This window comes from Chanos chanos, chromosome 1 (assembly GCF_902362185.1).
Source record: "Chanos chanos chromosome 1, fChaCha1.1, whole genome shotgun sequence".
Classification (NCBI taxonomy): Eukaryota; Metazoa; Chordata; class Actinopteri; order Gonorynchiformes; family Chanidae; genus Chanos; species Chanos chanos.
The window spans coordinates 53,373,794-53,385,995 of NC_044495.1; the positions used below are offsets into that span (position 1 = coordinate 53,373,794).

At 40.7% G+C, this 12,202-nt stretch overlaps 3 protein-coding genes across 3 annotated transcripts in view; 1 reads left to right on the forward strand and 2 right to left on the reverse strand.

Moving 5' to 3' along the window:
• p2rx7 (purinergic receptor P2X, ligand-gated ion channel, 7) overlaps positions 1-1,400 on the reverse strand; it is a 5,307-nt gene extending 3,907 nt beyond the window's left edge. Inside the window, exons 1-4 of the mRNA XM_030765272.1 lie at positions 1,282-1,400; positions 815-962; positions 598-669; positions 430-502 (exon numbers count right to left, since the gene is read on the reverse strand). Of these exons, the coding sequence (XP_030621132.1) occupies positions 430-502; positions 598-669; positions 815-962; positions 1,282-1,400 (412 nt within the window). The remainder of the gene's footprint in view (positions 1-429; positions 503-597; positions 670-814; positions 963-1,281) is intronic.
• Positions 1,401-3,029: 1,629 nt separating this feature from the next.
• Positions 3,030-4,133, forward strand: tas2r200.1 (taste receptor, type 2, member 200, tandem duplicate 1). Its single transcript, XM_030765283.1, has one exon. It carries the CDS (start codon positions 3,144-3,146, stop codon positions 4,131-4,133), a length of 990 nt encoding a protein of 329 aa, XP_030621143.1. The 5' UTR covers positions 3,030-3,143.
• A 212-nt stretch (positions 4,134-4,345) lies between these two features.
• gstt1a (glutathione S-transferase theta 1a) lies at positions 4,346-6,485 on the reverse strand. Its single transcript, XM_030767833.1, has 5 exons — positions 6,298-6,485; positions 5,738-5,825; positions 5,336-5,486; positions 4,866-5,042; positions 4,346-4,719 (listed from the first exon to the last, which is right to left on the reverse strand). The coding sequence occupies exons 1-5, from the start codon at positions 6,407-6,409 to the stop codon at positions 4,519-4,521; spliced, it is 729 nt and encodes a 242-aa protein (XP_030623693.1). The 5' UTR covers positions 6,410-6,485; the 3' UTR covers positions 4,346-4,518.
• Between the last annotated feature and the right edge of the window lie 5,717 nt (positions 6,486-12,202).

The following is a 12,202-nucleotide window of genomic DNA, read 5'->3' on the forward strand; positions in this document are numbered from 1 at the left end:
CACAGAAGCACAAACCAAAATATAACCATTAACCATGGCAACAATCAAGATCAGTTCCCCTATTTTTAAAATACATTTTACCCTTTTTAGTTTCCTATATAAACACAATAATACAATTTTTTTTCTTGTAGTGGTGAAATCATCCACACTTTTAAAGAGTTTAGCCACTTCAGAAAAGCCACAAACCACACGTCCACAAACCTCAGCGTAACCTCGTCCAATTTCTCACATCTGTGCTATTTCTAACGTGCAGCTAAATCACAGCTGCACCAGTGTGGGTTCGCACTTACATAACCTTCTTTGTAGTAAAATGATACAAATAAGATTGGAAGAACAGAGAAAATGTGATTGATTAAACCGTGATGAGGGCAAAGGATGGCTGGTGAAACCAGCTGGAACATGAAATCACAGAGTGTCCACTGCCAGTACCATGGCTATGTTGGTCCGAGTATCCTTTCTCACAGTCCTTATCTGTGTGGCACTGCTTCCCATAATGTAGAACCTACAGTACAAGAACAGTAAAAGTGAGTTGTTTGTAGGCTACTGCAAGTGCACTGTATGTTGGAGCGACAATGAAGACTTTATACATGTGCTTACCTCTGGGCATTTACCTTGCTTCTGGTTCCTTGTGACAATAACATTGGTTGCAACAAAAAATGAGTTCTTCCCCTGAAAGATAGGAGTACACCAGCAGCGGAAGACAACAGTAAATGAAACCTCTATTTGCTAGACGCAGCGAAAAATTTCTGCGTAGCCTATCAGTGAATTCCAAAGGCTTATAACAAACTCATTCATAAAGAGGGAGATGTCGTACTTGAGATGGTCCGCTGTGGTCCACGACATCCCACACAACTTCACCCATATCGGATATGTTTGTCTGTGCTACACCCTTTACCTTCGTTGTGACAGAACTGACGACCAAGTCATACTCTTGATATTCTTTATTCCACAGCAACATGATACTGGAAAATAAACAGTTATACATTATATACATTCTACATATAGGTTCGTGAGTAATAACTGTCAATTTCAGTCCATGACATTTAAAAAAAAGTCTACTGTACATGTTCGTGTGCGTTATCGTTACTGTAGAACACCCACCAAGTTACCGAATGACTAAGGATTTTCAGTATAAGCAAGGCATCTCGCTTTGACAATGGTTATCAGCAGAGTTATAATTTAAGTCCAGTTAACGGTTACAGTGTACAACAATGATCTTGGTGTGTCAAGATGCGTGGGCGTGAGTCTCTCTGAGAGAGAAGCAGCTGACCGGTTACTCACCAAATGAACATTAAGATAATGCCGTTTAGTGTCCATTTTAATGAGCCGAGTTTTACGCTTCTGATTCTGACTAGTTTTTGCGTCTCGTACTGACATAGGTTGAGCAAGCTGCAAGGCATTGCTGCAAAATTACACGCGAGAGAGCGAAGAAATCTCAGCGTTACCCCAGTCCAGCCCTCTTGTCTTAGGGTCACATGGTCCGGAAAATTCTTGCCCGGTTTGTCAGGAAGACGCGCTACCACAATAATGCGTACTTTGTTGCTACTGAAGAATATTGAATAGCCTGGCCGACTGTTCATTTCCAACAGGATTAACTTTTAGTACAAAATCATATACTCTCGATGTAAATAAGACAATAATCCAGAGGTAACATCAATAGGTAAATAAGTGGGACAAGCATTACCCCAAGGGACTGATCGCTCTTGCGATAAAACAAGCTCACGACAGTTCAGTTTATTAATATCTGGAGTCCGAGTGATTTTGATGTTGTCCTGTGATAAAACGCTATATAAACACTATATAATATAGTTGTAAAGTTTGAAAACTGAATGAATTAATTTCACGAGGGTTCTCTCATTAATTTAGTATGTCCGAATTTGAGATAAGAGTGCTGCCGTGTTATGAACAGTGTTTGACTCTAAACATTACAAATGAAGTTATTACAGTGCAATCTTTGTAGCGACTTCTTTCCAGACTGTGAAGTTGTGGTAACAATGTTTAAACTGTAGATGGCAGTGGAGATTCACTCACGTTCATTAGGTCGGTAGCGGTTCACTTAGGAAACTCGCAGAGTGACAGTGAAAAGTCTGTAAATGAGTGTAGTATAAACCAAACTCTAAGACTGAGCTCAAACCTAACCATGATCTGTTCTTCATCCTTGTCTTAACCAACAACAGCAAATCTACACTCATCTAGCGTGAATCAACTGTACCATTTTTCATAGTCAAGAACGCTTGCACCTTGGTAATAATTTATGAATAGTGGTCAAAATCACGTAGAACAAAGACTTTGTGAAAGCCCCCCCCCCCCCCCCCTTCTCTCTCTCTCTCTCTCTCTCTCTCTCTCTCTTTTTGTGTGTGTGTCACGTTCTTGGTATCACTCTCTGTCCTTTGGCTTAATCTGTTTTAGTTCCTTGAGTTTGGAATGATTTGAATAATACAGGGTATGGTTTACAAGGTCAGCTGATGTAAGTCCCGATTTTAGCCATATTAGAAGCCAGCATTTTCATTTGCATGGTAAATAAAGTAAGGACTTTCTGATGTTTCATTAATACTAGTTTGCCTGGACATAAGCCAGCATGAATTTGAATAGTTAAATATAGAAAACCACAACAGTCTGGGTCAATAATATCCATGCATTTCACTTAATACAACTGGACAGCTTCTGTACATATTGAAGAGAGTATTTTAAGATATTCAAACTGTAACTACTGTGCTTATAAAGACATCATTCTGCAAAATACCCCACTGCATCTATAATGTACCATTTACAAAGACTGGATATGCAGAAATATACTGACGTCAGTAAAAGATTTTGTTCAAGATGACTACCCAGAATATAGGTGATGGCATCAGCATTTGATCTTTACTGTCTCAGATGCTACACATGAACCCTACAGTAAGGACCAGTAGGATTTCTTATTGAACCTTATTTGAATTCATTTGTTTTTTCAGATCGGTGGATAAGTATCTCCCCGTTTCAGCCTATCCTCTTGCCTGCACCTCCCAGGACCACTTTGCATAGGAGAGTCCATCTCTATAAAACTGGCAAGATGTTTTCAGGTGGCATTATGATTCATGACTGCAGCTGTGGTTGTTTGACAGGTCATTTCATTGGGACAGTAAATAGTAACAATAATAAGAATGACTTTGGGAGAGAGCGCTGACATGGTTGCTATGACGATAATGGTAGCGACTGGTATTGCGTTGAACGTCTTCAACCTCATTTTCACTGTCCAGCAGCTGTGGAAGGCTAAGAGTGTACAGACGGTGAACCTGATCATCTCCTCGATTTCTCTGAATAACATCATCCTCGTGCTTTCCTGCTTCTACATGGTGCTGGATACCTTTATGGAGTGGGATCTGTTCTGTGAAAGTTCCACCCATCCGTTCATCCTCACCTTGTTGTACCTGTGGCTGAGCAGCAGTTCTATCAGTGTCTGGTCTATCGCCCATTTGAGTGTATTCTATTGCATTAAGGTTGTGACCTTCTCCAGGCAATGTCTCAAAGCTTTGAAGACCAACATCTCCTCTATCATCAATGCGGCCGTCCTGGTTACTTACCCACTGGCTCTCTGTATGTTCTCGCCTATGTTAACACTCAGTGCCGCCGAAAGTGATTCAGGCTACAGCACCATCAACAGCACGTGGAATGCTACTTCGAACGTCACCAAATGCCCCAGCCTCGTTTTCATGGCAGGTATCGACCCTAGTCTCTTCACTCTGATTTTTGTATGTTTCCTCTGCCTTTTTCCTCTAATGACTATGCTTCCCACCTCTCTGCGGTTAGTGGTACATCTTTGCGGTCACACGCTGTCACTGCGTAAGAACCAGACCCAGGTTCAGAGTGCTGACTCCTACCTGCTGGTGTGCAAGCTAACTATTTCCTTGGTGGGTGTTTACCTGACTACCCTGGCCTTTGTCTCCATCTTCTTCCTTTCTGCGCTTCAAAGCAACAGAATCAGTTATACTGTGATTGTATTCAGCTTCTCCTTTTACGTGATCATGACTGCTGGACTCCTGACTGCTTCCAATAAGTTTCTGAAGGACAAGCTCTGGGGGCTTAGCTGTTGCAAGAAACCCCAAGAAGCATCCAGCAAGAGTCAGACCGAAACAGAAAAAGGGTCAGTTTGACAAACTGTCTAACCTTATTGGTTAATGCACTGTAAACCATTTTAAACTTCTATGGGATCCTCTAAAAACATAGATAAGTCTTGAATGCTTATATGCAAATGCTGTATGTGTTTTGTGGTTTTTGTATAAACATGTGGCTTACCCTCTTCTTGATTCTGAATAACGTCTTAAAGTCTAAATATTCAGTATAATAAAGACAATGTTACAGGATGCATGCTTTGTCTTATTTTTGACATTTTGAACACCTGATTCATGAAAACACGTTAAAGACAATTCAATCTGCAGTTAACCGTGACAACCAAATCGTGGAGACGAGATATGTTCAGGTGAGATTTCGGGAACGTTTTTTTTGTTTTTTTTTTATTGAGCGTGAGAAGAAGCGTCATCAGATGAACATTTTCTGAACTCGTATCTTGAGAAACTCCGGCATTTCTTGGCCTGTCAGGGTCTGTTTGAGATCTCCGGGGCTCATGATAACCTTATGAGCCTCATCAAACAGAGCCTCGCCCACAGCTTTCTTCACCCTGTCCCTCCACGCACTCAGAGCGGGCCTGCCTTCAAACACATCCAGACCGGTGCCAACTGGCTACAACACAGGGAGACAGAGAAAGAATAGACACACACTGCGCATTATTCTCCGTTATTCTCCGACGGGAGGACAAACCTGATATGAATCTCAAACAACATAGATAACGCTTCACAATCTAAACTGAATGCAGAATAGCTTTTTACCTGCATTATCTCCACTATAGCCACCAGGTCTGCCAGAGATATTTGCTCTCCAATTATGTAAGGATTGTTCTGTAGGAACTTCTCCTCAAACAGCTTCAGAGTCATGTTAAGGTCCTCTAGAGCGGAGTCCATCTTTTCTTTGGGTACTGGTTCACCAGTGACCATAGGCAGTACCCCCTAAAGAAGCCTCATCATTAGTATACACTTATGCAGTAAACAACACATCACACAATGAACAACATACAGGAATAAAATAATCACATAGCTGAGTGAATGACAGAGAATAAATGTGAGTGAGAGTTCAGAAACAAGAGAGCGAGTAAATGAGTGAGTGAGTAACTAAGTGAGTGAGCGAGCAAGTGAGGGACAGAGGTCACATGTTATGTCATCCGTATTCGCACTCCTATAAGTCAACAACAAACCAAACACAAATAAGAACATATTGATTTGAACTTTAGAGCAGATCCTACCCTGAACCAGAAGACCTTTGATCCATGAGCTCTCATATTTGAATGCTGCCAGGCCAGGTATTCGTCTACTCTTGCACGTTTCTGAAGGTCTGCAGGGTACCAGTGATCAGGGGTACCAAATTTACGGACCATGTACATCAGAATAGCTGTACTGCACCACAGGGACAATGGAGTTCAGTGCCATTATGATGAAATGAAACTAGATGCAATTTGGTAAAAGATCATAGTGTGAACAATCATTTTACAAAAGAAAGTATAAAAAAAAATCTTTGCAGTTTAGCAAGGCTTGCTTTACTTTTTTCTCATACGTTATAAAATATTAGTGAATAAATAGGCCTAAATCAGTTTTAAGTTTGGTAAGCGCTGCTTTTTTCAAAGTGGCTTTGATTTGGCTTTTCGTACCTCTCCGTCAGGATGAAGTCTCCATCCCTCATGACGGGGACCTTTCGGACAATACTGATTTTCGCAAACTCGTCTCCATACTGCTCACCTGTGACATGTGCCATTGAAAGATAGGACCAGAATGCAATGCTTTACCGTAGTAAATCGGCACACTGTTAAAGGTTAAATCAGCGAGCTAATCCTACCTAACCTGCTGCTAACGTAGACCTAAAAACTGACCTTTGAAAGAGTCAAGCCACCCAAATTTTCAGACATAAGGACGGGTGCCTCTTAAGTTTAGATCATATAAGAATATTTTTATTCAAGTCCGAAATAAGACCTTGTTGTAGCTGACGTATTGCCACGTTCTTAAAAACGTTTTACATGTCTCCATGTTTTCGAAACCAAGCAATATATGTGTGCTGTCTGTAAATTAAAGCCAGCCGGCATTACTCTACTCAAACAATTTGGACTAATTATAATGCATCAGTCAAACTTCTGCAGACTCTTTCAGTTGATTGACGCTACAACAGGACGGTAAACATAAATTTACCACTGTATCAAAAAGTTTTTCACTGTACCTGAAGCCAGAACAACAGCCTTGTATTCAAATGGAATGTTGGCTGCCTTGGCAAAAATGAAGACAGAGCGACAAGGTTGAGAATGAAGGTCAAGGAACAACTCAAGCGGCATTTTGAAGGAGTGCAGAGATTCACTCGAGTGTTGAGGTCTGTACGGAATTCACATCTTAATATTCCCACGTTTGGATGGAGCTCCTCCCTAAGGGTCAGTAATAATAATGTTGTTGCGACACCTAAAAGTAGGTTACCATGTAAGGGCTGTCTGGTCGATTTATGCTCTTAGGACGTATTTACGTAGTGATCAAAGACAAGTAGCAAGGGCTGGGAGAAACATAAATCTTCATGTCACAGCCTATTTGTCTGAGGACGAGAGAGAGAGAGAGAGAGAGAGAGAGAGAGAGAGAGAGAATCCACAAAAACTGTAGTTACAAATCGCCTTGTCATGGTGACATTAGTAAGGTTGAGATTAATACGACAAATAAAGCAATGTGTTATGATATAAGCATTTCAGTGAGACTTGAAAGCGAATTTGTGTATTAGTGCGATCGAGAGAGAAGGTGCTGATATGACATGAGTTCACATTTCTCTGTGAGTATGTGTGTGTGTGGAGAGAGAGAGAGAGAGAGAGAGAGAGACTCCACAAAAACTGTAGTTACAAATCGTCGTGTCATAGTAACATTAGTAAGGCTGAGATTAATAGACAAATAAAGCAATGTGTTATGATATAAGCATTGCAGTGAGACTTGAAAGCGAATTTGTACATTAGTGCGATCGAGAGAGAAGGTTCACAGTTCCTTGTGAGTGTGCGTGTGTGTGTGTGTGTGTGCGTGTGTGTGGAAAGAGAGAGAGAGAGAGAGAAAGACCAAGATAGTGCGGTTCAAAATTAAAGTCCAACAACTCTTTGACCTCTGATGAAAAGCTTAGCTTTGTGAGAAAGAACACCCCATAGAGTTTTCTCCCACGTCTGGAAGACAATCCAGTCTCTTAAAGTTCACATTTCAATGTGTGATTATGACTCACACTGTTATAATTATACTGATGTAGCAGAAAATATGCTTAAGTAATGGTGAATACAAGCACTCTTTGATGTTTTATTTTAAAAATGTCACCATCTTTAACAGTGCTCTTATCGCCGCAAGCCAAAATTTTGTGCTGAATTTGAAGAGAAAAACTTAGGAAATCATTTTCTGAGAGGCAAGATGAATTTTTAAACAATTTAGTCACTAATTGTTATAAATGTTTCACTACTCAGTGAATCCCCCTTTTGGCTTTCTGGTCATGTTACAGCTCCAAATAAGATTTGTTTGGAACCTCATTTCAATATTTAGGGTTATTTTTCTTTGGTTTCCTTAGGTTTAGAGCAAAATACGTCCTCAGTCTATACTCCGTGTGACCACTTGGTGGCGCCTCTAAGTAAAAGGCCCTCATGTTTGTACCGTCATTGTGTCCTACTGCACTTTCTCCAACACAGTAGAAAAGTAACCTTACAGATCATGTCACTCCATCTTTCCTCTCGTTTGCACAGATGAATACATTACTTAGCTTATAGACGCAACAGGAGTGAGTGCTTTTCAAACATTTGTAAGTATTCTTCATTGTAATTTAATCACTTAAGCATTAGGACTTTTTGTAAACACTGAGAACGCATGCGCCCTGTTACACGAGATAATGTAGTTTCATCAGGGCTGAAAACACGCGAAAACGGAACATTCCTGAAAAACATAAAACCTCAGGCTGCTTGTAGGACGGAGGATCTGTTTCAGGGATAAATGTAAACAGATGGTATTGTTTAAAACCCGACATGCGTGTTTTCAGCGTATCCACACAGAGAAACGACCGAAGCGTCTTTGTTCACTGGATGCTGGATGCGCGACGCGCCTTAGACGCTGTACCATCAAAGGGACATGTTCTGCGCATATTAAAATATTTTGGAAGGCTTTTCTAAATGTACAGTAAATCATAAAACCAGAGTAATGAAAGAGAAGAGGAAGATGAGGGAGTGGAGATGTGGGCAATGTAGCACAAAAACGATAATCGTAACCAGAGTGCTTTTGATGGGCCGTATTTTACAAGATCAGCATTTTATTGTGCACTTATCACTCTAGATGCACCTCATTAAAGTAAGGACTTTGTGAGGTCATTTGAGCAAAATAAATCCATCTTTCTTTTTGACCTGAGGTAAAAATGCTGTTGTTGCCTCTCTGGTGTTAATCACACTTAGAGGACTAGAAGCAGTGTATACACACATAGACTTAATTTTTGTTTGTTCACCTTCTTCTCTTCTCTCTCCCCCCCCCCCTCTCTCTCTCTCTGTCCTGCTTTTACCCCCCCCCCCCCCTCTCACCCACATGTTTTCATAATAATACTCACAGATGACTCTTAAGGAAGTAATAACAGTTTGAACATGTCAGCTAAGCAGTCAGACAATCACAGGATTTGAGTAACCTATTCATCTTTCCGAGAGCTGTTTAGCTTAGATCATCTCCAACAGCTTATTCAAGCTCAGGAAAAAAAGTCAAAAGAATCTTTAGCAACAGTTAGGGGGTTAAAATAACTAATCCAGTCCAGTAATAAGGCTTGGAGGTCACTGAGGACTGCACGAGCCCACGGCAGGCTTTTAGTCGAGGGTCTGTTTTGCATTTTAAGAGGCATATGGGCTCTGGTTTATTGCAGAGGGCTGGAGGAACCAAACCGACTGTGTTGGAGGGTTTGTCTGATTCGGTCCGTGTTGTAGATTCACATATGTTCCCCTTTACAAATGGCAGATCACAGTAACTTATCAACTTCTGAAATACTTTGTCCATTCTTTGAAGGGGGATAAAATATACATTTACTGGATCTAGCTGACGGTATCAGAGACGTACAGATGTTTACAGCTTTTAGGCTCGCGGTTCTGTGGGGGACAAGCTTAGGTCCTTATGTGCTCTTAAAATCCCCGAAAACTTCTTTTGTGTCTTGAAATATCAGGGTAAAAGGAAATTCTACTATTTCATCAACTGGTTATTCATTCCTTCTATATTTAGCATTCAGGTAATGAACCAAGCCTGCCAAACACATGATATGATTCATTCATCAAGTTCACTCTCACCCTCTGCTATAAATCCTTTAATTTATCTCCTGACGTGTGGCTGTTTCATGTAGCTCTACCCTGTACGATCACAGAAGTTACGAACAGGCACTGGGTCTCTATAGAACATTAACATGCTTGCATGTGGCCTATCTCACAAAAGTCAGGCAGTCAGTAGAGCGAGAGAGAGGGAGAGAGGGAGGGCGAGAGAGAGCAAGAGAGAGCAAGAGAGAGAAAGAAAGAAAGAAAGAAAGAAAGAAAGAAAGAAAGAAAGAAAGAAAGAAACGGAGACCAGTATATAAAAATGTGACCTAAGGGCAGGTTAACTCAGAACACTTTTCCCTCACCACTTTCATGATCTCACAGGGAAATAATGCACCCAAGTCACACACACATTCAAACGAATCACAAGCACACAGTGAGCAACATTCAGTCCCTTTCAATGTGATTCTGCTCTAATATCCAGTAACTTAACAACTTCCATTCAAAGACAGAAACATGCTGATGTGGTTTGACTTGAGTATTCTGTCCTGCCAAAGGGTGATTGACTTTGTCTATAAATCCCATGAATTAGTTTTTATTATGCATAGCTGATTAGGCCTATCTCGTCCTCTTTGGGTTCTATGATTCTTACATCAACGCTGACAAGTTACTACTTTAAAATTCAGTACGAGGGTTTTATCACCCATGACCGAAATGACTGTCAAACTTTGATGTTCAGTGATCAGGGAGCCTGTGTGATCTGGAACAAAAATGTACTGTTTTGTAAATGTTATCCCGGGCCGTGTTCCTTATGCTGTATATTTTGACATAATGAAGTCATTACTCATCGGCCCCAGATCTTAAATGCGATATAGATATATTAATCTGGTCGGAAAACACGCATGTATTTGATTACATGCTCAATCTTATGAATAAGCGCCAGATGCTCTAGATAAAGTGACATTTTTTTAAAGCTTTGAAGACTATCCTGAAGCATACACAACAACTCTTAAAATAGCGCATACTCGCTCAAATATTGAACTCCTTGGCATATGTGAACACTTAGAAAAGATTGCAGGGTCTAACACGGCGATGACATCATCTCAGATCAGAGAAATGCGCGCAGGGTGTGAAGCGGCAACATTTCCGTCAGGAAATCGGTCTGTCGTATGCGTCTAATTGGCCGAGCATCCAGTTTTTGAGATGGTAATGTTGACGGAGTGAGGCATGTCATGTCGTGGCGCAAAGAGCATCTCGTCTTCTTGAGTCGATACTTCTCCGGATTCCTAATATTTTTTTTCTTTCCTGACAGCCCACACACTAACCAGACTCTCATTTACTCCATCCACCTTTGTTTACGTCCCCTCATCCTGTCCCCCAGGACGCCGCTGAAGCTCAATGTCCGGTTATGAAACCGAAGCCTCTGCTTTTTCAAATGACAGCTTTACTGAGGCGTAGAAACTATTGCGAATCGTCACATACAGGAAATTCACCGCCGGAGCCAGGAAGACCGAGCTCCAAGAGTTTATGTTTTCTGTTCTGCTCTGTTTTCTGCTTTCTGAACTGAACCACAAATAGGCGTTCAAAACATCAGTGTTAACCTTGTATGGTTAGATTCTGCCCAAACTGAATGTGCAGTCCAAACAGACGTAAACACAGTGTAAACATGAGATTTTTTTTTCTTTTTTTAATCATTGATTGACTCATTCGGGGAACTTCAAGCCTCTGGTTAACCCGCCCAACACAATGCACATCAACTGATGAATATGTTGTCTAACAGGATAAAATCACTTCAACTTTAAACTGTCTCCCTTAGAAAAATCTGAATATTTTTTCAGGACGTGACACAAATGAATTAATACTTATCTTATACGCAGTGTTATATCCATAATTCAAGGACATTGTATTGAATTTATAAATCCTCATCGTGGCCTCCTTGTCCTTTAAACCTAATCCAAATCATGGCTTTGCCCCTTTATCCCAGCGGTTGTTCCTGCAGGCTTAGGCAATCTAGGTGTCTGTGGCGTTGCAAACGTTAACAAAGCTAAAATATGCATCACCTTAAAGAAAAAGTCTTAAGGACAGCTTTGAACTGGTTTGATTGATTGTGTGTGTGTGTGCGCGCGTGTGTGTGTATGTGTCACGTTCTTGGTATCACACCGCTTACTTTGTTTAAATTCCTTGAATTTTGAATGATTTGAATGATATAGGGTATGGTTTACAAGGTCATCTGATGTAAGTCTAGATTTTAGCCATATTAGAAGCCAGCATTTACATTTGCATGGTAAATAAAGTAAGGACAGAGACTTTCTGATGTTTCATTAATACTAGTTTGCCTGGACATAAGCCAGCATGAATTTGAATAGTTAAATATAGAAAACCACAACAGTCTGGGCCAATAATATCCATGCATTTCACTTAATACAACTGGACAGCTTCTGTACATTTTGAAGAGAGTATTTCAAGATATTTAAATTGTAACTACTGTGCTTATAAAGACATCATTCTGCAAAATACCCCACTGCATCTATAATGTACCATGTACAAGGACTAGATATGCAGAGATATACTGTCATCAGTAAACGATTTTGCTCAAGATGACTACCCAGAATATGATAGGTGTGTGTAGACAGGGGAGGCAGGAGAGAGAGAGAGAGAGAGGGAGGGAGGCGGGGGGGTTGTACTTCTTGTCTTATTAGAACACAAAGTCCCATGTTCTTACTACCTGGACATTGTGCCAGTGAATTAGGGACACAACCTTTAAGTGAGGACATTTCAAAGAGAGGATTCTGTCAGTTACCTGTAAAGAGGTGTCACCAGAAAGGAGGTCAACAAAGCCTTCTGTGCAGAGTTCAT

Coding starts and splice junctions, on each gene's coding strand:
- tas2r200.1 (XM_030765283.1), top strand. CDS start 3,144: ATGACTTTGGGAGAGAGCGCTGACATGGTTGCTATGACGATAATGGTA.
- gstt1a (XM_030767833.1), bottom strand. CDS start 6,409: ATGCCGCTTGAGTTGTTCCTTGACCTTCATTCTCAACCTTGTCGCTCT. Junction 5,826..6,297: donor GGCTGTTGTTCTGGCTTCAG/GTACAGTGAAAA, acceptor CACATGTCACAG/GTGAGCAGTATGGAGACGAG. Junction 4,720..4,865: donor CTATAGTGGAGATAATGCAG/GTAAAAAGCTAT, acceptor CCTGTGTTGTAG/CCAGTTGGCACCGGTCTGGA.